General features: G+C 49.8%; 2 protein-coding genes across 2 annotated transcripts in view; one reads left to right on the top strand and one right to left on the bottom strand.

Annotated features, from left to right (window-relative positions):
• Positions 1–1673: 1673 nt before the first annotated feature.
• Positions 1674–7242, bottom strand: MVB12A (multivesicular body subunit 12A). Its single transcript, XM_007945334.2, has 9 exons — positions 7153–7242; positions 6927–7025; positions 6716–6812; positions 3865–3991; positions 2798–2917; positions 2605–2711; positions 2344–2405; positions 1889–1945; positions 1674–1736 (listed from the first exon to the last, which is right to left on the bottom strand). Exons 1-9 carry the CDS (start codon positions 7240–7242, stop codon positions 1674–1676), a joined length of 822 nt encoding a protein of 273 aa, XP_007943525.1.
• A 15448-nt stretch (positions 7243–22690) lies between these two features.
• BST2 (bone marrow stromal cell antigen 2) overlaps positions 22691–26345 on the top strand; it is a 7569-nt gene continuing 3914 nt past the window's right edge. The window contains exons 1-2 of the mRNA XM_007945462.2: positions 22691–22993; positions 23678–23735. Coding sequence (XP_007943653.2) covers positions 22691–22993; positions 23678–23735 — 361 coding nt within the window. The remainder of the gene's footprint in view (positions 22994–23677; positions 23736–26345) is intronic.

The raw sequence follows: 26345 nt of genomic DNA, 5'->3' as shown, positions 1-26345 counted from the left end.
CAATCATCACGGGGGTTTCTGCAGGACCGAGGACCCCTCCCTCCACTGCTGGCAGTGTGGAGGAGCAAGAAGCCTTCGCCCGTCTAAGGTGCGCAAGGATCCAGCGGACCCCTAGAACCTGGGAAGAGAGTGGTACAGAGGGGAGCAGGGCCAGGGCCCCGGGCACATGCACTTGGGGCACCTCGGCTTCATTTAACAAATAGCTGTCGAGTACCTGGAGTCTCTGGGGGTGCAACAGCTCGACTGCTAACACAAAGACCAGCAGTTCAAGTGCACCTAACGAATCATGGTCAATTCAACAGTAATTTTTTTTTTAATCCAGTACTTAATACACACACACACACAGCCGCAGAGCAATGAAATGTGCAGAAAAGCCTGGGGGCCGAGCATGGGGGCTCTGGGCTGAAATCCCAGCTGTGACCTGAACTTTCCCAACCTAGCTTCCCGTTCTATAAAATGGCAACACAGGCAGGGCTTCCCTCCAGGCTGGGGGAGGACCCATGAGGCACGTGCACTGGGAGTCAACAGGATACTAATGGTGGCTATTTATGCGGCTTGAACCGTGTATCCCCCAAAAAAGTGTGTTCAAGTTTTGACCCTGGTGGCTGTGAATGTGCCTTTGTTTGGTCTCTGAAGATGTGATCAGTTAGGTTAACATGAGGTCTTTCTGGAGGAGGGTGGGTCCTTATACAAAAGGGACACACGGACACAGCACAGAGTGGCGGCCACATGAAGATGGAACAGAGACCGAGGTGGTGCAGCCAAGCCTGGGGATGCCTGGGACTGCCAGAAGCTTAGAGGCCCGGAGGGAGCGGAGCCCTGCCAGCCCTTTGGACCCAGACTGCCAGCCTGCACGAAAGGAGCCCCAGTAGTTAAAGTGTTCAGCTGCTAACCAAAAGGTGAGCAGTTCGAATCCATGAGCTGCTCCTCCAAGGAAAGATGTGGCAGTCTGCGTCTGTAAAGATTTACAGCCTTGGAACCCGTATGGGACAGTTCTACCTGTCCTATGTCCTATATGGTCACAGAGTCAGAATCCACTGGTCAGCAGTGGGTGTGGCTGTTTTTTATGGTCCGCAGGACTTTGAGAGAATACCTCTCTCGTTCTTGGCCCCAGGAGACTAATACACTATCACTATCAATTACTGCTGTCATTCCCAAAGGAGGGCCAGGGCCGGTCTCCTCTGCCAGCCCGACTGCTGCCCCGCTGCTCTCAGGGCCTGTTTTCCCTGTGTACCCGGGAGCCCCACCACAGCACCCTTCCTGGGGCTGCAGGGCTCCGTGATCCCCTCGTCAGGGTCGTGCTGTGTGTGGGCAAGAAGGGCAGGCGAGGCCGGGATCAGGACTCCGGACGGCAGAGCCAGGGCGGCAGCATTTATTGTCGGAGGACACTCCTCCTCCCGTGGCACCATGGATAGTTTGACAGGAATGACTTGAAGGCACTGGTTTCATCCAACTCCACCCCTACCTGCAGGGGCCCAGGGTCAGGACACACCCTTCCTCCCAGTAGTCGCCTCACTCCACCCCCTCCTCCTGGGCTGGGGCAACAATGCAGGTCTCGGAGCCCTGAGACACCCAAGTTCCCAGGACACAGCAGAGGCAGAGAAGACAGGGCCGTGGCCGGGCTCAGGGTGCTGGCTGCAGTGTCGAGCAGGGGCTCCTGGGGGCCTGAGAGGCTATGACACGCTGGGGGGCAGGCGTGCGGCTGCCGTCTTCTCTACCACGAAGCCATAGTTGTACTGTGGGAGGGGGCAGGTCACAGAGTGAGGGAGGTGCCCAGGGTAAAGGGAGGGCCACAGTGTTGACTAGGAAGGGCAGTGAAGGGGGCCCAGGGAGAGACCGGGGCAGGGGGGGTCCCCAGCATCCGGCCCTCCCTGACCCCAGCACCTACCTCCTCCTCAATGTCCGCCAGTGACTTGATGGTCAGGTCAGCAAAGGCAGAGAAGGTCTGGCAGGTGGGGGTGGGTCAGTCTTACATCCAGAACCCACCCTGCCACCTGCTATCCAAGGAAGCCCCCCCCCACCCAATATCTGCTCAGACAGGCCCTCCTCTGCTTCCTGCCGCCATGTCCAGGCTGCCCCTCCTCACCGGGAACTGTCTCCATTTCCAGACCTGGCTCCAGACAGGAGACCCTTTAGGGCTTCCCCTTGGCGTCCACCCCCCCTTGTTCCCCTTCCCCCAACCCCAAAGAACGTTCCAGAATCTCTTTGTGGAATTAAGTTTGTCCGATACCCTGTGTGGACCCCGGTGTGGAGGGCCCAGTGTGTGTGCCAGGGGTGGCTGGACATGGGCTGTGGGTCCTATGGGCCCCTGCTCCTAGAACAGGGGTGAAGGGACAGACTCACCAGGGGGCTGCAGCTCTTGCCCTCAAATCTGGGGTGCAATGTGAAAGGAACCCCATCCATGGCTGAGGAAAGCACAGGGGAGGAGAGGGCACTGAGGCATGAGGGGATTCAGGCATCTACTGCCCACTTGCCCCAGGGGGCCCACTCAGGCTCTTCCAGTTGGAGGTCGACCAGGGCGTCCAACAGGTATTGTCTGAACGCTGGCTTTATCCTTTCCCTGCTGTGTCCCCCCTGGCCCTCAGTTTCCCCTCCTGTGCTCACCTGAGATGCCATAGAGGCTGGAGGCCTCGTAGATGGAATCACTCCTCCTCAGGGTGGACGTCCGTGAGCCAAGACGTGACAGTGTTCGCTCTGGGAAGCTGCCCTTACTGTGGCGGGGATGTGATGGCCCTGGTCAAGCCTGAGGTGATGCCCCCCTCCATGGCAGCCCCAATCCCCATGCCCTGGGGCTCACCTGGGCCGGCCTGGTGGGTCCAGGGAGAGGTCCCGCATGTCCCGGCTGAGCCCATGGGGCTTGGGTACTGGTCGTGGGGCCTTGGCCTTCTTGCACCAGATGGCAAAGCCACCCATGTCCCTGGAGGGGGAAGGAGGAAGTGAGTGTGACTGGTCCAGGTGCAAAGGCCCAGAAGAGCTGGAGCTGGACCGGGGGCTGGGGCCCGACATCCCAGTGACAGCCAGGGTGGTTGGGGTCACCAGGCGGGAGGAAGCTGGGCGTCTGGGAGATCTGGTATTCCAGCGAGTTTTGTTTCAGCATCTTGACTGGCACCTGAGCACAGACTGTTGTTGGGGTGACTGTCAGTTGATTCTGCCTCACGGTGACCTCAAGTGTTACCGAGCAGAACCCCTCCATAGGGTTGTCTTGGCTGTCATCTTTATGCACTCGGCTCACAGGCCTTTTTCTGCAGTGCTGCTGGGGGTTCAAACTGCCCATCTTCTGGTTACTTCTTGTCGCTAGTTACCAGTGAGTCAACCCCCGACCATGGTGACCCCGTGTGCATCAGGGCAGAACTGCTCCACGGGCTCGACAAGGCCGTGGTCTTTTAGAAGAAGATCTAAGACTGGGTCTCTCCTCCCTCGAAGCCACTGGGTGAGTCTGAACTGCCAACTTTTGGCTAATAGTCGAGCACTTAACCATCTGAGCCACCCATGGACTCCTAGCAACACAGCACCTGCTGTTCAATGCTGGCACCCATCACCATTTCTGTTGTTGCTGTTAGCTGCGTCGAGTGGGTTCTGACTCAAAGCGGCCCTATGTGCGACAGAACGAAACGCTGCCTGGTCGGGCCCCGTCCTCAGAACCCTGTTCTACCTGAGCCCCTCGTTCTATAACACCCCAAATCATACATTTCTCACAATGGCCCTAAGAGACTGGGACAGCGATCTCATTTTTAAGATGCAGAAACTGACACCCTGAGAGGTGACAGGAGGGACAGAAACTCAGGAGAGTCTCTGAGAGTCAGAAGGGTCCATACAGGAGCTTAGAGGGTATGGATGGAGGCTGGGGGCTGGGGACAACCCTACCCTACTCTCAGGTATCCAGGCACCGTCTTGGTCTTCCCGCTCAGCCGGACGTCAAACACGGCAGTGTCCGCAGCCCCCAGGGGTACCAGCCTCACGCACATCCGTTTCTTCTTGGACACAGAGGCCTCTGCAGGAGGTGGGGGCAGGGAAGTGAGAGAGGATAGGAGAGAAGGGCAGGAGTGCCCACAAAGGGCTCCAGATGGAGCCTGCACAGCCACTGGAGGAGATGGGTCACATCACAAGTGGTATAGGCACGGGAGGGGGCACCATGCAGCCAACAGGAGTCGTTACCTGTTGCCTCTGAGTTGACTCCAACTGACCATGGCCCTGTGTGTCAGAGCAGAGCTGTGCTTATAGAGGTTTCCATGGCTGATTTCTTCAGAAGCAGATTACCTGGCTTTTCTTCCGAGGTCCCTCTGGTTGAACTTGAACATCCAACCTTCGGCAAGCAGCCGAGTCTGTTAACTATTTACACTACCCAGGGGCTCCCTAGGGCAGGCCTAGTTTTGGTGACATGGCAACTGTGGGTACCATGGCAAGGGTGCCCATCCTGGTGCTCCGAGCCTCACTTTCCCACAGTCCTCTAACCCAGAGCTTGGCCAACCACGGGCCACAAGCCAAATCTGGCCCCAAACCTGCATACATACCGGAAGCTCAGTATGTCATTTTATTTTAAACTTTTTATGATGATTTGAGTATGTTTACAGAGTAAATTGGTTTTCCACTCAACAACTCATACACGTTTTGTTCTGGGACACTACCTGCAATCCCCATAAGGTAACAGCACCCTTCTCATCCCCCCTAGTGTTTCCATTCCTCCTTCTTTCCTAGTGCCTCCTGCCTTCCAAGCTTCATCCCTGGTCAAATGCTGTTCTTTTGATCTCACATGGTTGACTGTTCCAAGGAATACAGAGCCCTGGTGATAGAGTTCGATTTAGAGACCCTTCTATTATTGTTTGGCTGAAAGTTCAGCCACGGGGGTGAGTTCAGTTCCAGGCTTGAAGGCTGACTAAGGGCCATGGTCTCAGGGCTTCTGCCAGTCTCCATCAGACCTGTAGGCTTGGTCTTTTTTATGATTTTGAGTTTTGTCCTACATTTTTCTCCCACTCTATCCAGGACCTCCTATTATGATCCCTTTCAGAGCGGTCAGCAGTGGAAGCCGGGCGCCATCTAACTTTTCTGGCCTTGGTGTGAAGGCTGATGTTTACATGGTCTATTAGTCCCTTAGACTAATTGTTTACAAGAGTCTTTGATTTTCTTCACTCTCCTTTGCTCTGGGTGAGGAGAGATCAATAGTTGCACCTTAGCGGGCCAGTTGCTACTCACCAAAGTAGGACAGAGAACAGTGTCTTTGTGGACTATGTTATGCCAATGACCTTGATGTCCCGAGACTACGGTCCTCAGTCCCTGGGCCCAGCAACTCATTCCCCCAGGTGTCCGGTTATGGTTAAGTGGGCTTTTATATTGTTGGTGGTGGTGTCAGCTGCTGTCAAGCCAGGCAGACTCCTCATGGTGACCCCCCACATGCAAGAGAAGTCACGCCCGGTCCTGCACCGTCCCCATGGTCAGTTACAGACTGGACTGTTCTGATCCATAGGTTTTCATTGGCTAATTTTCAGAAGATCTCCAGGCCTTTCTTCCTGGTCTCTCTTAGTCTGGAAGCTCTGCTGAAACCTCTTCAGCACCCCAGCAGTACACAGGCCTCCACCGACAGATGGGTGGTGGGCATGCGTGAGGTGCATTGGCCGGGAATTGAACCCAGGTCTCCCCATGGCAGCAGTAACTCTACCATGGAACCACCAGGACCCCCTCTACATGTTTAAAGGGTTTAAAAAAAAATCTTATGGTGACCCCAGGTGTGCAGTACAGAACTTCTCCGTAATGTTTTATAGGCTGTGACTTTTTGGAAGCAAATAGCTTTCTGACACCTGTGGGTGGGTGAGAAGCTCCAGCCTTTTGGCAAGAAGTTGAGCTCTTAGCCATGTGTACCACTCAGCCACCTAGTCACAGCCTTGAAAACCCTAGGGGGCACAGTAACAGGGTCTCCATGAGTTAGAATCCATCAGATGACAACCAACAACAACAATAAAAGAAAGAGAAGATGCAACAGCTAACCTGCAAAGCTTAGAAAAGGGCCATTATTTGTTCCTTTACCAAAAAAAAGGGGTTGTTGTTGCTGTTGTTTTTATGTGTCATCAAGTCAGACCTGACTCATAGCGACCCCTCCTTGGGTTTCCGAGGCAATATCTCTACGGAAGTAGATTGCCCAACCTTCCTTCCAAGGAGTGGCTGGTGGGTTTGAACCGCCAGTCTTCTGGTTAGCAGTCAAATGCCTTAGCCCCACAATTCCTGTATCAATAAACACACCCTGAGGAATCAAACAAAAGTGACAGGACCACGCTGGGGAGGTGAGGTGGAAGCAGAGTGGTCAGCCCTAGGAAGGGCATCTCTGGGGTCCAGAGGAGGAAGAATTAGTTACAAGAACGAGAAAGCGCTCACCAGGCAGAGAGAACGGCGCCTGCAAAGGCCTGGAAATTAAAAAAAAAAAAAAAATTGTGCGTGGGTTCCAGCCACGGGACAAAGAAACCAGAACTAGAGATAGCACTAATATAAAAGGTGGCACTGATTAAACTCTTACTTTGGGCCAGGACTGCGAATCGCATATTTTAAATCAGGACGGGTGACGTCACGCAGCCCCAGAACTCGACTCAGCCAACCCTATCTTCGGTCCGTGTACCAAAAGTGCCCCCTGCCGGGGTGCGGAGGACACCCGCCTGTCATCGCCCCTCTCCCCCGCCCTGCTGCTGCCTAGAGGGACATGGACGCCCTTAGCCCCCGACGCAGGCCTTACTGGAGTCCTGGGGGTCGCAGACAGGGGAGAAGCCGGGCGGTAGGGGGCTTTTGTCCACCAGAACCTGGATCTCGGCCACCACGTTCTCCTGAGGGTTCTGAGGGACACAACAAAGGTCACAGGCGGCGAGGACGGCACGCCAGGATCAGGCCCCGAGAATGGACAGGCGCGACGGGAGGACCCCGGAATCCCGGAAGTGGGCGCCCCCTACCTCGAGGCTGCCCAGGGGGCTGAGGCACAGGAAGTAGCCGGATTTCTGCGCGAAGCTCTTGCCAAAGCTGGCCGGCGCCCCCTCAACGGTGCAGGAGATCTGCGGGGTGGCCACAGGTCAGCGCCAGACTCCCACCTGCAGCGCTGCCGCCTCGGCCCCCATTCAACCCGGTTCTCCAACTCTACCACCTCCGCCCTCCTCAACCCCCGCCCCCGACGCCGGTCACCGCGCTGAATCCTCGCGGCGGAGGTGCAGAAGCCGAGCTCCAGGCCAGGCCGGCCAGCGGCGCCGAGTCGTTTCCAAGGCCCGGATCCATTCTCTGAGTCGATCGCCGAAGGCGGAGGACCGCCTTGGAACTCCGGGTCGCCACCCGACGGCCTAATTCCAACAGGAGTCTGAACTACAACTCCCAGGCGGCCCTGCGAGGGCGGTGGCCCCAGAGGCGGTATATGTGCATGCTCGGAGAGCCGTCGGCCAGTCGTGTGGGGACACAGAGCCCCAACCCTCTGTTGTAACCGAAGTGCGCCAGTGAGCGACGTTTACGGAAAAAAGTCTGTCTTCTTATTCGCTCCTAGCAATTGTCACCGGAAAAGTCGTCACAGCAGAGCGCCAAGGGACGCGGACCCTGAAAGCGTTCCCCAGAATTCCTTGCGGCAACCTGGGTGTTTCGTAGTAAAATTGGGATTGAGTAAAGAAACCTCGCAGTTCTAATTCTAGGAATCCTAGCCTAAGCAATCGTCGTGGGATGCACAGCCATTCGTTTAAATAACAAAAAATTTAGACCACCATGAGCCACGAAATCTTGAGTATAACTGTTGTACGAAAACAGTCCTTACCCCTTGTGGCGAAGAGCCAGTGGTCCCAAAAGGTTGAAGAGAGAAAGCAAAAGATGTATTGAGTATCGACACCCAAGGAGACAGAATCGTTAATCCAAAATGTCTGTCTCCCCGAGCTGGGGAATGGTTAGAGCTTTTAAAGGGAATCGAGGGGGATAGGTCTTAGAATGCTGGTAATATTTTCTTTTCGTTGTAGGATGAGTTGTGGTTATCATGTGGTCTCTTGGCCCTTCTGGTCCGTGATGAAGAAACTGCCCTTGGTCCTTCAGGAGCCTTGCACCTGTCTAGAGAGATTTATTCTGCAAGAGGGAGAGTGTGGGTCTCCTTTTTCTTGGTTGGTCCAGGGCTGGGTGTTTCCTTTCTCAGGGCCCCCTTGTTAGGGGCTACGGCTCATAGCTGCAACTAATTGGGGGAAAGAGTGATGCTTCAAGGAATACACAATTAGGAACAGTAAATCTGAAGAACGCAACGTTGTAAATAAAGTCTGGCTATAGTATGCACTGGGAGCTCTGGTAGCGTAGTGCCTAAGGCACTTGACTGCTAACCAGAAGTCTGGCGGTTCAAACCCACCAGCCACTCCTCGGAAGGAAGGTTGGGCAATCTACTTCCGTAGTGATATTGGCTCGGAAACCCAAGGAGGGGTCGCTATGAGTCGGGTCCGACTGAATGGCACATAAAAACAACAACATAGTATGCACTTAGAAGAGAATTATAAGGCAGGGGAAAAACAGCGAATTAGTTACTAAGATGAATGTCTACTTTAATCATGGCTGTTAGCTTGTAAAGGTTTTGCAGGTTTCAGTGAGGGGCCCTCCTCATAACTGGAGGACTTTTTCACAGATGCATGAAAACTGACTCGTTGCCATTGAATTACTCCAACTCATAGCGACCCCATGTGTGTCAGAGTGGAACTGTGCTCCACAGGGTTTCCAGTGGCTGATTTGCCAAAAGTATGAGGCCAGGCCTTTTTTCCAAGCACCTGTAGGTAGGCTTAATCAGACCGTGTTTCACTGCTATTCATAAGGTTTTCACGCGCCAATACTTTGAGAAGTGGATGGCCACTTTCTTCTTAAGAGTCTGCCTTAGTCTGGAAGCTCCACTGAAACCTGTCCACCGCGGGTGACCCTGCTGGGATTTGAAATACCGGGACCATAGCCTCCAGCTTAACAGTGACATACATGCAAGCCTCCACGGCGCAACAAACTGACAGACAAGTGATGGAAAGGATTATGGGACTGGCACAGGACTGGGCAGCATTTTGTTGTGTTGTACATAAGGTTGCTATGAGTCAGAGCTGACTCGACAGCAGCTAACAAGAACTAGGTAGGCTTGAAGTTCCAACCTTCTGATTAGCAGCCTAGCACCTTTCATTAAAAGTATTTAGATTATTTAAATAATCTAATTATCTCAAGTTCATTAAAAGTTCCAAGATCGGCAGAGCATGGCAGACTGCTGAACAATGACTTGGCTACATGCAGGATTCAAGCATGCCGTAAGCTGGAGACCATTCCCAAAGCTGCTGCTTATCTATGGGAAGCAGACCACATCCCTAAAGGAGCTACTCAGCTATTTGTGGTGGTGGTGTTAGGTGTGGTTGAGCGGTCCCCAACTCATAGCGACCCTATCTGCAGTAGAACGAAACACCACCTGGTCTCACGGCAGCTCCACGATTCTTGCTGTACTTGAGCCCATCGCTGCTGCCACCGTGTCGATCCATCTTGTTGAGGGCTTTCCCCTCTTTCGTTGACCCTCCACCTTACCAAGCATGACATCCTTCTCCAGGGAATGGTCCCTTCTGACAACATGACCAAAGTAGGTGAGACGAAGTCTGGCCATTCTCGCCTCCAAGGAGCATTCTAGCTGCACTTCCTCCAGGACAGACCTGTTAGTTCTTTTAGCAGTCCATGGTACTTTCAGCATTCTTCACCAGCACCACAACTCAAAAGCAGCATCAACTCTTCTTCGGTCTTCCTTGTTCATTGCCCAACTCTCACATGCATATGAGGCAATTGAAAATACCATGGCTTGGGTCAGGCTTACCTTAGTCCTTAAGGAGACATCTTTGCTCTTCAGCACTTGAAAGAGGTCCCTTGCAGCTGATTTGCCCAGTGCTGTACGTCATCTGATGTCCTGACTGCTGCTTCCATTGGCTTCAATCCTAGAACCAAGCAATGTGAAGTCTTTGACAACTTTAATCTTTTCTCCATTTATCGTAACACTGCTTATAGGTCCAGTTGTGAGGATTTTTGTTTTCTTTATATTAAGATATAATCCATACTGCAGACTGTAGTCTTCAATCTTCATCAGTAAGTGCTTCAAGTCATCCTCACTTTCAGCAAGCAAAGTTGTGTCATCTGCAGGCTGTTAATGAGTCTTCCTCCAATCCTCATGCCACGTTCTTCTTCATATATTCAGCTTCTCAGATTATTTGCTCAGTATACAGATTGAATAAATATGGTGAAAGGATACAACCCTGACACACTCCCTTCCTGCTTTTAAACCACACAGTATCCCCTTGTTCTGTTCAAATGACAGCCTCCTGGTCTATGTACAGGTTACTCATAAGTACAATTAATTGTTCTGGAATTCCCATCCTTCTCCATGTTATCCATAATTTGTTATGATCCACACAATTGAATGCTTTTGCATAGTCAATGTTCTGGTTCCCTAGTGCCGCTCTGACAAGAATATACCACAAAAGGGATGGCCTTAACAAACAGGAGTTTACTGTCTCACAGTTTGGAGGCTTTAAGTCCAAGTCCAAACTGCCAGGTTCTAGGGGCTGGGTGAAAGCCCCTCAACCTTGGGGTCCAGCTCTGCCTCCTGCTCCCAGCCCACTGGAGCTAGAGTCATTTCTTCACTCAGACAGCTGCCAGCTCTTTTCACGTGGGACTGCCATGTGTTGGAATTGACAGCACGAAACTACCGCCACAATAAGCCTCACTATCAGCAGGGAAATGTCCACTGTGGCCAACTGGGAACACCCGCTAAAAAATATCCTGTCAAAGTTAACTTTACAGAGTTTATTCAGTTATGAAAAGACCCATGTATGGAAGCACCACTCTGTGGTGAAATGAGTTCCTTTATGGGGCCTTCTGTTTGGTTCTTTGGAAAAACAGCTTGAGAGATGTTTCCCTAAACCTTTGCCCTAGTCTTGGTACATTTCCTAGGTCAGCTGTAAAACTTGATTGAATACTTTTTGTCTGGTCCCGGGTTGCAGCCTACCCTGTGATTGGTATAGTTGGTCAGAGCAAATGTAGACTATGTATACAAAACTGTATACAAATGCATACTATACAAATGAAGTGACTACAACTATGGAAATGAAGTTACTATAGCCCGCTATGCAAATGAAGTATCTGTGGCCTGCCAAGGGGGGATGGTCAGTTCATGGCCCTAGTGAGCGGCCGTGTCTTAAAACTGCCAGATTTGCTTAAATATGCAGCCAACCCCACAGAGGTTTTTCAGACAGAAGCAGAAGGAAGACAAGAGAGAAGCAGAGAGAGGAGGCAAGAAATGTCCTAAAAGAGCTGTAACATGGGTTAAGAGCTATCACACTAAAGATAGTGACCCATGAAGGAGCGCAGAAGCAGAGCAGTGTGGCAGACAGGAGGGCTGAGAGAAGCCTGTCCTCAGGGGGCATGCACAGCAGGGAGAAGGCCTGCTTGCCTGCACAGCCGAGAAGACTGAGAGAGCTGCCCTGCACTGACGGAGGGAGGCATGTGTCCTCCTCTTCCAGGGAGCCTTCCAGACTTTGCCTTCATGCTTCCTGATCCTGAGTTAGACTGTTACTTCCTTAGTATCTCACTTGACTGTAAGTACAGTCTGTGTGCCCATTGCAACAGATTATTGAACCGAGCAGAGAAGCAGAGAGTACTGTGGGAGGGACAGCTGGTGTCAGAATTGATACAAAGGTTGGAGGGTGGGGTGTGTCTGACCTCCACCACTAGGAATCAGCCTTGTGTAGTTCTCCATACTCATTATCCCTCCTGAGGTTAGACAGTTTCTGCTGCTACTACTGCTTTCACCATTTTACAGTCTCCCAGCAAAACTTGGAGGTACTTCCCTGAACGAAAGGAAGCTGGGAGTTTCTATAGGAAACAAAGGGCAGAGAGAGAGAAAGGGGGAAAATGGGGGGGCAAACAAAACACTCTTCACATGTTCTGACATGTCATGTAGAGCAGAATGTGCTGTTAGTTGCTGGTCCATTGGTTCCAACTCCTGGTGACTCCACATGTGCAAAGTTGACCTGTGTTCCATAGGGTTTTCAGAATCAGATCACCAGGCCTTTCTTCCGAGGTGTCTCTGGGTAGATTCAAACTGGCAACCTTTTGGTTGTGCCACCCTGAGCAAAAAAGGTACAGAACCACAAACACTTACACTAATCTAGTCACCAAGTCAGTTTAATGTTGGAATACAAACTTGTGAGTAAGCAGACAAATCAAAACATGGATGCCAGCAGAAATGAAGCCAGACATAACACAGTCCACAACGACAGTGTTCTACTCCCACTTTGGTGAGTAGCCACTGGGGTTGCAAAAGCTTGTGCATGGTCATTTAAGATGCAACTATTGGTCTCTCCCCATCTGAAGCAAGGAAGAGTGAAGAAGACCAAACACGCAGGAAATGGTCAGTCCAAAGGACTCCTGGAGCATGTGAACCCCAGCGTCCCTGACCCTGAGGCCAGAAGAACTTGATGGTGCCGGCTACCACTGCTGACTGCTCTAAAAGGGATGACAATAAGAGGGCCCAGGCAGAGTGGGGGAAAATGTGGAACAAAACTCAAAGTCATAAAGCAGACCAGGCTCACTGGCCTGATGAAGACTGGTGGAACCCTTGAGACTGTGGCACTTGTTGTTATTGTTGTTGTTAGGTGCTGTCGAGTCATCTCTGACTCATAGTGACCCTGTGCACTGCAGAATGAAACACTGCCTGGCCCTGTGCCAGCCTCACAATCCCTGCTATACCTGAGCCCATCATTGCAGCCACTGTGTCAATCCATCTTATTGAGGGCCTTCCCCTTCTTTGTTGACCCTCCACTTTACCCAGCATGACATCCTACTCCAGAGAATGGTCTCTTCTGACGACATGACCAAATTAGGCGAGACAAAGTCTGGCCATTCTCACTTCCAAGGAGCATTTCAGCTGCACCTCTCCAGGACAGATTTGTTAGATCTTTTAGCAGTCCATGGGACTTTCAGCATTCTTTGCCAGCACCACAACTAAAGAGCATCAACTTTTCTTGGGTCTTCCTTATTCATTGTCCAGCTCTCACATGCATACGAGGTGATTGAAAATACCATGGCTTATGTCAGGCACACCTTAGTCCTCAGGGAGACATCTTTGCTCTTCAGCACTTGAAGGAGGTCTTTTGCAGCAGGTTTGTCCTGTGCAATAAGTCGTCTAATGCCTTCACTGCTGCTTCCATTAGTGTTGATTGTCGAACCAAGTAATATGGAGTCTTTGACAACTTCAATCTTTGCTCCATTTATCGTGATGCTGTTTATCATGATGCTATGGCACTTAGACACCCTTCAAGCTAGGAACTGAGCTTAACCCCTGTGACTCAACTGGCAGCCAAATGATAGACAAGTCTACAGGATGAGTAGTAGCATCAGGAGGGTATGCAGTTATTATAACAATCAAGCATATGAGATCAGGAGGAGAGCTTGTGCACAGGGATAGAGCTAAGGAGGGGGAGAGGATGGGAAGGAAGAGCAAAGGGAAGGGATGGGCTCAGGGAGGAAGTGAGAACGCTGTTAGTGTGGGGACTGCACTACATGTCACAAAACCAAATGTGTGTGGATTGTTGAGCGGAAAACTAATGTGCTCTGTCAACTTTCACCCAAATCGCAATTAAAAAAAAAAAAAAAATGAAGCCAGAGGAGATAAGGATTTCAAACAAAAGGGCCGGATGGAAGCATACAAACTTTTTTTTAACTCTTTCAAAAAGCCTCTTTAACTCCAGCAAGTCTGGAGAGTAAAATACAAGTTGAACACACCTCAAAATCTCCAAAATAAAGTAGTGTGTCAATACAGTTAAATTTATGCTGTAGTTTAATGAACAGAAATAAGACAGTTGAATCAGGGAAGCAGTCCTTTAAAAAAAAAAATTCTTTAATTCACTATATTATCATCTCAAGGAATTGCAGATGGTTATGCACTCAACTACTAGCCTCAAGGTTGGCGGTTCAAATCCTAGAGGTGCCTTGGAGGAAATGTGAGACAATTTGCTTCCCAAAGGTTGCAATGTTATAGCCTCTGGAGGTTAAAACCACCTAAGGGAACAGCCATTTTGACCAGGCGTTAACATTTATTTTCTTTTCCTCCTTATAGGCCTTTAGCCGTTCCTGCTTAAGTACACCCACCCCCACTTTTCTCCATCCCTTTCCTTACAAGGGAGCTCTGGTGGCGTAGTGCCTACAGCATTTAACTGCTCACCAGAAGGCTGACGGGTCAAACCCACCAGCCACTCCTCAGAAGGAAGGTTGGGCAATCTACTTCCGTAGGGATACCGTCTCAGAAACCTAAAGAGGGGTCGCTACGGCAGTAAGTTTGGTTTTTATAGTTTTTTTCCTTACAACCTTGAGTGTACCCACTCCCACTTTCTCCCCCGCTTGTAAAAATTAATCTTTCCCAGCAAGTACGAAGCTTGCAAAACAATTCCTTCTGACCAAGGCCGGTTTGATATCACTGACCAGAAGAATAACAGAAAGTCCACAAGGCAAAGACGACTCATCCCAATAACAAGAAGAAGGCATTATCAGCATTCCTCAAGCCCCCTACCCCACAGCTCAATTCCCTTAAAGAACCCTAACCTTTTCTCAGCTCAGGGAGATAGTCTTCGGTGGACACAGTCCCCTGCCTCCTTGGGTTTCAATACTCAAAATGCCCTTGCTTCTCACCTTTTCCCATTGTCCAGAACTGGTTCTCCTCACCTCAGGTAGCTAAGAACCACATTTGTCTGGTAACCACAGCCGTCAAAACCTTACAGAGCAGTTCCACTGTGTCACACGTGGGGTCACCATGAGTCAGAACTGACTCAACAACAACTCATGACGGTATCATCTCAACATTAACCAGAAAAACAACATGCTCCCTGTTCCACAACTAGCCTCTCCTCCTCACCTCACTGCCCTCCCAAGAATGGTCTGGAACTTCTTTGTGAAATTAACTCTAACAAAGAGCCAAAGCTGTAACAATTTGAGCAGGAAAATAAGTAACCTAAAGTGTGAAATAAGTCTACAGTGATGCAAACAAGTGATTGGGAAAACAACCAAAAGAGAAAAAAAGGTCTCCCGGGCAGAAGAATCTCAAGTCATTGATGTAGCTGTTCCCCGTCCCACCACCTGTCTGTCGGTGGTCTGTACTGTAGGGGCTTGTGTGTTGCCGTGACGCTGGAAGCTATGCCAGTGGGATTTCAAACACTGGCAAGGTTACCCACAGAAGACAGGTTTCAGCGGAGCTTCCAGATGAAGAGAGACGAAGAGGAAAGGCCTGGCGATTGTGGTGATGTTTGTGTGTCAACTTGTCTGGGCCTGGTTGAGTGGCTGGGCAGCTGGTGGTAGTTATTCCCTATGATGAGACTGGCAATCACCTCCATGGTGGCATCGACCACAAGCAGCTGAGTAGCTGCTTTGGGTATGTGGTCTGCTTCCCATATGTAAGAAGTAGCTTTGGGAATGGTCTCTAGCCTATGGCACGCTTGGACCCTGCATATAGCCATGTCATTGCTCAGCAGCCTGCTATGCTCTGCTGACCTTGGGACTTACAATGGACTTAAGTTAATGGCCTGCCCTGTGGTAACATCGGGACTGTGCCTTTTTCCTTGTCAACCTTGGGGCTTCTCAGCCTCAGCAGCCAGCAGCTGTCTGAGTGAAGAAATGCCTCTAGCTCCAGTGGGCTGGGAGCAGGAGGCAGAGCTGGACCCCAAGGTTGAGGGGCTTTCACCCAGCCCCTAGAGCCTGGCACTTTGAACTTGGACTTAAAGCCTCCAAATTGTAAAAATAAAGTCCTGTTTGTTTAAGCCATCCCATTTGTGGGATATTCCTGTTAGAGTAGCACTGGGGAGCCAGAACAGCGATCTATTTATGAAAACCAGGCAATGAACATGGATCACGACACACCATTGTCCAAATGGACGCAGCCATGGAAACACAGGTGGAGATGGCACATGACGGAGCAATGTTTCCTTCTGCTGTTCCCGGGGTTGCAGGTGTCACAGACAACCAGACACCAACTAACAAGAACAGCAACACGAGGAGAGGACACCTAACTCCTTCTGTTTAGTGAGGGCTGCGCAAGGTGCAATCCTTCCCAAGTGCATAGCATGGAAAGGGGAGGAGCCTGGCAGACACACCTCAGCCGGGTGATCAGGATCCACATCAACAGTCCTGTCGGTAGTATGTACCCTACCTATGAAATTAGATGCTCAACCACTAGACAAAAGGTTAGCAGTTCGAGCCCACCCAGGAGCATGCTTCTGAAAGGTTATAGCCTTGAAAATTTGGTGGGAGCACAGTTCTGCTCCTCACACATGGGGTCACCCAGATTTGCAATCAACTGACAGTAACAACAACAACTCCGGATAAGTGTAAGGAGAACAGCCTCTGTTTTTCTCTCCAAAACCTACCACTTCAGCCTAATAAGAGAAAAACGTCAGGCAGATCCCAATAGAGGAACATTCTACAAAACATCTGACCAGCGCCCCTTAAAATTGCCAAAGCGTCAAAAACAAGACAGTCTGAGAAAATGTCACCACCCAGAGCAGCCTGAGGAGACTTGGTGACTCAGGGTCCTGTGGGTCCTAGATGGGATCCTGGGACAGAAAAAGGACATTAGAAGAAAACAGGAAACCTGAGTAAAGTATGTTGTTGTTGTTGTTGTTGTTATTTGCCATCGAGTAAAGTACGGACTTTAGTTAATAATAGTTCCTTGGAATGGTTTCTACATGTGCATTTGTATGTGCTGTAAAAATGTCTGGGCGTATAGTAGAGCTGACAAGAGACATGGTTATGGTGGCTTCTTGGCCACAGCCAGCTACCCTGAGGGAGCAAGCAGTTGGACCTGCAGGCCCGGGACCATGGTCGCAGGGGACATCAACTTCAATTGGCATAACATACCACACAAAAACATTGTTCCACATCTTACTTTGGTGAGTAGTGATTGGGGTCTTAAAAGCTTGCAAGCAGCCATCTAGATGCAATGATGGGTGTTTCCTCATCCAGAGCAAAGAAGAATGAAGAGAACCAAATACACATGAAAACAATTAGTCCAAGAGACTGGTACACATGTGATCCTCAGACTGCATGACCATGAGACCAGAACTAGACAGTGCCCGGCTATCACTGTCAACCACTCAGAGGGGGATTGGTACAGGAGATCCTAGACAGGGTGGGAGAAAAATGTGGAACAAAACTCCTAATCGTTAAAAAAAAACACCAGGTTTGCTGGTCTGACAGAACCTGGTGAGATCCCAGAGACTATGGCCCCTAGTTACCCTTCAGGTTTGGAATGAACTCTTGTGGCTTGCAGCCAAACAATAGACAGGCATATGGGGTGAACATTTACATCAGGTGGATACATTCCTTGGAGCAATCAATCATGGGAGAACAGAAGGGCGGTGTTTGGACAGGGAGACAGCTGGGGGCGGGGGGTGGGAGTGCATGGGAGGGAAGGACGTAGGGAAGAGGTAACTATGGGAAGGAAGCTGTTATATTGTAGGGCATTGCAGTCAATGTCATGAAATAAAATGTGTATGAATTGCTGTGGAGCAAATGAATTTGCTCTGTAAACTTTCACCCAAATCACAATAAAAATAAAAAAAAAAAAAGAGAGAGAAGAGAATAGGTCCTTAGCTGGCACAAATGGTTTGTGGTTGAAAACCACACCAGTGGTGCCACAGAAGAAAGACCTGGCAACCTCCTTCCATAAAGATTACAGCCAAGAAAACCCAATGTAGCTGCTCTGCCTTGTAACAGGTTGGGTCACTATGAGTCAGAATTGACTCCATGGCAATGGGTCTGGTTTGGATTTTAGTTAACAATAATGTATCAACACTGGTACATTAATTGTAAATGTACCATCCTAATGCATGATGTTAGTAAGAGGGGAATCTGAGTGTGGGGTTTATGGGAACTCTCTGTACTATCTCCACAGTTTTTCTGTAAATCTAAAGCTGATGTAGGAACAGTGAGGTTCTCACTACCTGTCATGGGTAGAGCTAATCACCACAACAGGTTGAAGTGGAAAAGCAAAAGATTTATTGAGTATTGATGCCAAAGGAGACAGAAAATCAGTTCTCTAAAATGTCTGTCTCCCTGAGCAAAGGCATAAACTTGATTATACAGGGAGATGGGAAGGAGGCTGAAGATCTCTTGGACTGCCAAGAATGTCTTTGTTCTTCTCTTCCCTGCTGATTCCAGACTCAGAGTCCCCCTTCCCAAGCTCGTCTTACTTCACAGACTACCGTCCAGCTGTGGGAGAGGTTTATGCTTACAACAATGTATAAGTGAAAATAACAAACCTAAAGAACTCAGGTCATTAAAAAAAAAACTGGAAAGGAAGGAAAGACCAAAATCAGAAGAGACTCTGAAACTTGCTCTTGAGCAGAGAGAGTAGCTAAAGCAAATGGAGGAGATGAAAAGATAAAAGAGCTGAACAGAAGATTTCTAGGAGCAGCTCGAGCAGACAAAGCCAATTACTATAATGAAATGGGCAAAGACCTGGTGTTAGAAAAGCAAAAGGGAAGAACATGCTCGGCACTTCTCAAGCTGAAAGAACTGAGGAAAAAATTTAAGCCTTGAGTTGCAATGTTGAAAGATTCTATGAGCAAAACATTGAATAACGCAGGAAACATCAAAACAAGATGGAAGGAGTACACAGAGTCACTGTACCAAAAAGAACTGGTCGATGTTCATCCACTTCAGGAGGTGACATGTGATCAAGAACCAATGGTACTGAAGGAAGAAGTCGAAGCTGCACTGAAGGAATTGGTGAGAAACAAGGCTCTGGAAATTGACGGAATACCCATTGAGATGTTTCAACAAACGGATGCTGTGCTGGAGGCACTCACTCAGCTATGCCAAGAGATCTGGAAGACAGCTACCTGGCCCACTGACTGCAAGAGATCCATATATGCACCCATTCCAAAGAAAGGTGATCCCACAGAATGTGGAAACTATCAAACAAAATCATTAATATCACACACAAGTAAAATCTTACTGAAGACAATTCAAAAACGGTTGTAGCAATATATTGACAGAGAACTTCCAGAAATACAAGCTGGATTCAGAAGAGGATGTGGAATGAGGACTGTCATAGCTGATGTCAGATGCATCTTGGCTCAAAGCAAAGAATACCAGAAAGATGTTTACTTGTATTTTATCGACTATGCATAAGCATTTGATTGTGTGGATCATAACAAATTATGGAAAACACTGAGAAGAACGGGAATTCCAGAACACTTAATTGTACTCATGAGGAACCTGTACATAGACCAGGAGGCTGTCTTTCGAACAAAACAAGGGGACACTGGATGGTTTAAAATCAGGAAGGGAGAGTGTCAGGACTGTATCCTTTCACCATATTTATTCAATCTGTATGCTAAGCAAATAATCGGAGAGGCTGGACTATATGAAGAACGTGGCATCAGGATTGGAGGAAGACTCGTTAACAACTTGCTGATGACGCAGCCTTGCTTGCTGAAAGTGAGGGTGACTTGAAGCACTTACTGATGAAGACTGAACACTACAGTCTGCAGTATGGATTACATTTCAATAGAAAGAAAACAAAAATCCTGACAACTGGACCAATAAGCAGCATCATGACAAGTGGAGAAAAGACTGACGTTGTCAAAGACTTCATATTACTTGGTTCTACAATCAACACCAACAGAAGCAGCAGTCACGACATCAGACGACATATTACACTGGGAAAATCTGCTGCAAAAGACCTCTTTCAAGTGCTGAAAAGCAAAGATGTCTCCTTGAAGACTAAGGCGCACCTAATCCAAGCCCTGGTATTTTCAGTTGCCTCATATGCATGTGAGAGGTGGACAATGAACAAGGAAGACTGAAGAAGAGTTGATGCTTTTGAGTTGTGGTGCTGGCGGAGAATGCTGAAAGTACCGTGGACTGCCAGAAGAACTAACAGATCTGTCCTGGAGGAAGTGCAGCCAGAATGCTCCTTTGAAGCGAGAATGGCCAGACTTCGTTTTACCTACTTTGGTTGTGTTGTCAGAAGGGACCATTCTCTGGAGAACGATATCCTGCTTGGTAAAGTGGAGGGTCAGTGAAGAAGGGGAGGGCCCTCAGCAAGATGGATCGACACAGTGGCTGTGACGATGGGCTCAGGTATAGCAGGGATCGTGAGGCTGGTGCAGGACCGGGCAGTGTTTCGTTCTATTGTATGCAAGGTCGCTATGAGTTGGAGATGACTCGATGGCATATAACAACAACAAAGACCTCAGTGTTTGTAAAAAGGCTGGCTGTTCTATTAAAAGAAAGCAAAAGGGAGGGAAAAATAGCAAGTTAGTCACTATGATTAATGTCTAGACATTTAATGTAATAAAGTAGACATTAATGGCTACTTTAGCCACTCCTCCACCGGAAGACAGCACAATCTATTTCCATAGAAATACTGCCTCAGAAACCCAAGGAGGGGTCTCTATGAGCCAGAACCAACTCGACGGCAGTGAGTCTGCTGAAGTTCTGCAATTTTCAACCAGGGGGCCCTTGGGCTTCTACTTCAGCCTTCCACAAAACTGCTCTTAATTTAAAAGTTTATTTAAAAATGACTAACAAAGCTAAGATCAGAAGAATGGTGGCAAAAGTTTCCAGTTGTAATTCCAGAGGGAAAAGCCACAATCTTTGTATTTGCTGGAGGTGAGTTGGAGTTGACTGATGACAACAGGCTTGGTTCATTTTTTTGGGGTGCAAACATGCAGCTAAGGAAGCCAGCCGGGGACAGAAGTTTGGGAAGCATCTACAATCTTTGAAGGCAGTTTTTATTATTATCCTCATTTCACAGCTGGGGAAACTGAGGCTGAGAGAAGGAAGATACTGGCCTGGGGGTCAGTCACCCAGGTAGACAAGGCTATCTACTCCCGACTCTGACCCGCAATTGTGGCCGCTGATGGGTCATAAGGCAACCCTAAAGTTTGAAGACCAGACCATGTGGCGCAGCTAAGTTGGCTTTGCCAAAGGTCATGTTTTGTGCAGCCGTGGCCCTAGCCAGGGAGGGAGAACCCTCCCCACGGGACACACAAGCCCACCCTGGGCCTTTCCAGCAAGATCACTCATCCCCTTCCCTTGGTATCTAGGTCCTGAGTAGCTTTAATGGAGAACTGGTAGGCAGAGGGATGCCCAACTGGAGGCCTGGGGGCACTTCACCTGGCCTTGTGGGAGGCCTGGGCCCCTGCCTGCCCGCCATCTGGCCCAGCTGAACACAAGCACTTGGAAATTGCTGGCCAGTCGAAGCTGAGTTTTCATCAGGTCGTGGCCACTGGGAAAACGCATGGCCCCCGGCCAGGCCCAGCTCACATTACATCAGGAGGGAGCAGCTGTATTGGGAGCTGAGGAATGTCCCTTCTCTAGTCCTTTAGAACCTGTTGTCTGATGGGAGAACCTGACTGCCAGGGAGGGCTGTTCACAGTCCATCCCATCAGGCCGTGACCCACTTCCTGGTGTGCCCTCACAGAATCAGGCCTCTCTGCTTGGCCCCCTGGCCCAAATGCTGCTGGAGAACCCTTGTCTACTTGCATGCTCCTGACAACGGGGAGCTCACCCCCATATGGCTGATCTCCCACAGGAAGTTCTGGCTCCCTTGGCCACATGGCCAGGCAGTCAGTATGGCCTGACCAAACCCACCCCATTTTGGGTCCTGCCACCTCCTGGCCTCTTCCCTGGATATCTCCTAGGAATAACTGTCTGTCCCAAAAACTGGTCTTCGCCTTGTGGCTCTCTGTGCCATCCATCTGGCCATCCACCTTGAGCCACAGGCTGGGCAGGTGGGCGGATGGCTGGCTGCACATTTCTTTAAGCATCTCCTAGCTCCTCACTGAACCCTCCCAGAGAGGTTAGTCCGTTATTGCCCTACTTCACAGACGGGGCAGCTCTTACTCAGAGGGTTGCTTGGCACATTTGAGTCACAGGGGCAGACTCCAGACGTTAAGAGGATGTTCCACCTGGGCTAGTTCCCGCCTCCACCTCTTTTGAGGTCTGGGGCGGCCCCTGGTGGCCAAAAAGGGAGCTGCAGCCTCTTTTCACGCCTTCCGACCTCCCACGCGCTCAGGTTTCTCCCTTGCTCGCTCCAGGTTTCTCCTTGGCTCACTCACTCACCCTCCAGAGCTCTTCATGGGCCCCCTTTACGGAAGCAGGGGCGCTGGGTGAACCCCCGCTGCGTCACCATGGAAAGCCCTGAACACAAACCCCAAGTTCCTGGGTCAGATTCAGGCTCTGCCCCATCAGTGTTCCATCCACCCCCGCAGCCACCGTTTCCCCAGCGAGACCAACGAAGGCCTCTGCTTCGGCCGGCGGCGATGAACGCGAGGCTAGCATGCAGCAAGGCGCGCTCAGTCATTGCGATAGATCGTTGGCGTCAGGAACTCGCAAGTGAGGGGAGGGTACTGGAGCTGGCGTGTCCCGAGTGGCCTCAGCATCCCTCCCACAAGCTCCCACTGACCAGGGAACGACAGGAGGTCCTAATGCAGGAGAAAAGACACTTTCTTTCCAGGAAAACGAAACTGAAAGTCTCCGCGGTCCGCTGCCTGCAGATTGCCCATTCTAGTAGATCCAAAGTCTCGGGTTAGGGGATTACCCTGGAACTTCCCATTGGTCAGGACGGCCCCTATGCTAATAAGGCAGCAGCCCTAGAAGGTTCCAACACTGCCTGCCCCGTGGCTCACATTCCTTCTCACAGGAGAGGTGAATGGCTCCAAGTTTTTACCACTATTTACCAATGCACATGGACGGCAAGTGGGGGTCCGAGGTGGGGTACCCCAAGCGGTGGATATGGATCGGGGCCCTGCTGTTTGCCTTGATGGTGGTGGTGGTCTTGACAGTGACCCTGATCATCTTAGCTGTCAGGGTCAACAGCAGAGCCTGCAGGGATGGCCTCCAGGTCCAGCAGGAATGTAAAAATACCACCCACCTCCTGGAACGCCAGCTGACCCAGGCCCGGGTGGACGGCTGGAGGGCCCAGGCAGAGGCTGACTCCTGCAACCAGACTGCGGTAAGTGGCTGTTCACTAGTTCTCTAGTGCTGCTACACCAGAGATCACACAAGTGGATGGCTTTAACAAACAGAAATTTATGCTCTGTTTCCAAAAAAACTAAACTCACGGACATCAAGACGATTCTGACTCATAGCAACCCCCATTGGGTTTCTGAGGTGGTAAATCTTTACGGAAGTAGATTACCCCATCTTCCTTCCGGGGGAGCCACTGGTGGGTTTGAACCACCAACACTCTGCTTAGCAGTCAAATGCCTTAGGCACTGCACCACCAGAGCCACTTTGTAAAGGTTTAACTCACTGCTGTTGAGTTGAATCTGACTCATAGCGACCCCTCCTTGGGTTTCCAAGGTGGTATCTCTACGGAAGTAGACTGCCCAGTCTTCCTTCCGAGGAGTCGAGGAGTGGCTGGTGGGTTTGAACTGCCAGCTTTCTGGTTAACAGTCAAATGCCTTAGGGACTACACCACCAGAGCTCCCTTTAGGAGGCTAGAAATCTGAATTCAGGGCACTGGCTTTAGGGGAAGGCTTTCTTTGTCAGCTCTGAGGGAAAATTCTTATCGCCTTTCAACACCTGTGGGCCCAGTGTGTCTTGGATCTCTGTGTGTCTTGGATCGGTCTTTCCCTGTGACTAGGAGGTTATCAGTGCAGGGACCCTGGGTCCAAAGGACATGGTCTGCTCCTAGCTCTTCTTTCTTGGTAGTGAGATCCTCTCCTCGGTGCCTGATTCTCCTTTCGTCTTTTGTAAGATAAAAGGTTAAGACTCAATCAAAGGTATGACTTGAGTAAGGGTGGTAACTCAAGATACACCCCCACACTAGTCCTGCCTCATTAACAATATAACCAACAAAAAAAAACCCAAACTCCATCAAGTCAATTCTGACTCGTAGCCACCCCCATTGGGTTTCTGAGGTGGTAAATCTTTACAGAAGAAGTAGATTGCCCCATCTTCCTTCCACAAAGCAGCTGGTGGATTTGAACCATCAACCTTCTGGTTAGCAGTCACATGGCTTAAGGCACTGCGCCACCAGAGGTTAGAATTTGCAACACATCACAAAATGGGGGACAGCCACATAATACTGGGAATCATGGGCTAGCCAGGGACACAATTCAATCCATGACAGTGACTCAAGCTCCTGCCGGGGCCCTATGTTTGGAGGGGCATAGAAATTCTCTCCAGAAATCCCCACAGCAGCTGTGTGAAGACGGGGGAGGCCTTGAAACTGCTGCTGGGGCCCTGTGTTTGGAGGGGAGTAGAAATTCTCTCCAGAAATCCCCACAGCAGTTCTGTGAAGACGGGGGAGGCCTTGAAACCGCTGCTGGGCTCCACATTAACGGCTTGAGGGATCTCCGGATTCTCACCAGTGTGTTTGGTGTGGGACAGGGCCTTAAAGCTCCCCAGAACACTCAAATCAGGAGCCTCCGTTTCCTGACGAGAACTTGGGGGAATCTGCAGATTCTCTCCAGGGAGCTGGTGTGGGGGAGCTTGAAACTCCCAGTGAGCATCAGTCTTGAGGAACAGAAATCCCCACTAGAGATTGGATCTGGGGTCCTCACCAGCACGTGAAGAAGGGGCCCTTGAAACTTCCCCCTGCATCCCTGGGAGATAAAACTTTCACCCAGGTAAAGATGTGAGGGGCCATGAAACTCCCATTAGACTCAAACTTGAGTTTAGAAATTCTAGCTGTGACCTGAGTTTGAAGGGGACTTCTATATCTCGGCCACTAGCCCAGTGGATCTGGCATTTTCTATTAGGGTTGGGCGTGAGGTTGGGGGCAGCCTCATGTTACTGGCAGCCCTGGAAGGGTGGGTGGGCATGACCATTCTTTGGAGTTGCAGACTGAGTGAGATTCAGAGATGGCTGGAGGGGAACTGAAAGAGGATTTAGTCCTAAGCCCCTCTGTCTCTAGCCCCTGGGGAGAGGGAGAGGGCCTAGGGCTGATGGGAACCTTGGTTTCGTTTCTTTTTCCCATTTTTCAAATGTAGTGGGGGGGCGGGGAAAACCACTGTCATTCAGTTGATTCCAACTCATAGCAACCCTATAGGACAGAGTAGAACTGCCCCATAGGGTTTCCAAGGCTGTAAATCTTTACAAAAGCAGACAGCCTCATCTTTCTCCCACGTAGCGACTCTGATGTTTTGGTTAGTGGCTGAACACTTTCACCACTACGCCAAGAGTTCCTTGTGGTAAAATATGTTGTTGTAGTTGTTATGTGCCATCAAGTTGGACCCGACTCATAGCGACCCCTCCTTGGGTTTCTGAGGCAGTATCACTACAGAAGTAGATTGCCCCATCTTCCTTCCGAGGAGTGTCTGGTGGGTTTGAACCGCCAGCCTTCTGGTTAGCGGTCAAGTGCCTTAGCCATTATGCTACCAGAGCTCCCAGTGGTAAAATATACAAAACATACATGTTTCTATTTTAACCATACACTTGAGTGGTATTAGGTATGTTCATAATGTGTAGTCATCACTACTATCTATGTCCAGAACATTGTATCATCCCAAACAGAAACGCTGTACCCATTATGTACACACTAACGCCCCATCCTCCTCCGCAGCCCCTGGCAACCACTAATCTACCTTCTGTCTCTGTGGATTTTCCTCTCTGGAGGTTTCGTATACATGCAGTTATACAACATGAGGCCTTTTGTGTTTGGCTTCTTTCACTCAGCGTAGCGTTTTCAATTTGAATTGTGATGGTTGCGAAGAATATTGACTATACCACAGACTGCTAGAAGAAGGAAGAGATCTGTCTTGGAGGAAGTGCAGCCAGAATGCTCCTTAGAGGTGAGAATGGCCAGACTTTGTCTCTCTAACTTTGGACATGTTCTCAGGAGGGACCTGTCTCTGGAGAAGGACATCATGTTTGGTAAAGTACAGGGTCGGCAAAAAAGGCGGGGACCCTCAACAAGGTGAATTGGCTCAGCGGCCGTGATGATGGGCTTGAGTATGGCAAGGATTGTGAGGCTGGTGGAGGACCAGGCAGTGTTTCGTTCTGTTGTACATGGGTTGCTATGAGACGGAGCTGACTCAATGGCACCTAACAACAACGTTTTCAAGGTTCAATCATATTGTAGCATGTATCAGAACTTCATTTCTTTTTATGACTGAATAATATTTCATGGCATGTATATACCATTTTGCTTGTCTGTTCATCTGTTGATAGACATTTAGGTTTTTTCTGTCCTTTGGCTATTGTGAGTAATGTTGCAGTGATCATTTGGTATACAAGTATCTGCTCACGTTTCCACTTTCAATTCTTTGAGGTGTATTCTTGAGAGTGGAATTGCTGGGTCATAGGACAATTGTTAATTGAATTCTTACTTACAAGTCTTACTGAAGATAATTCAAAAA

Source organism: Orycteropus afer, unplaced genomic scaffold (assembly GCF_000298275.1).
Source record: "Orycteropus afer afer isolate SDZICR_OR568_19922 unplaced genomic scaffold, OryAfe1.0 scaffold00136, whole genome shotgun sequence".
Lineage (NCBI taxonomy): Eukaryota > Metazoa > Chordata > Mammalia > Tubulidentata > Orycteropodidae > Orycteropus > Orycteropus afer.
This window is presented reverse-complemented; position numbering and strand designations above follow the sequence as displayed.

What these genes read in the sequence shown, in the direction of transcription:
- MVB12A (XM_007945334.2), bottom strand. Translation starts at nt 7,242, where the DNA reads ATGGATCCGGGCCTTGGAAACGACTCGGCGCCGCTGGCCGGCCTGGCC. An exon ending in CGCCGCGAGGATTCAGCGCG is followed by an intron (nt 7,026 to 7,152) that starts GTGACCGGCGTC and finishes GCCACCCCGCAG; the next exon opens with ATCTCCTGCACCGTTGAGGG. An exon ending in GCCCCCTGGGCAGCCTCGAG is followed by an intron (nt 6,813 to 6,926) that starts GTAGGGGGCGCC and finishes TGTGTCCCTCAG; the next exon opens with AACCCTCAGGAGAACGTGGT.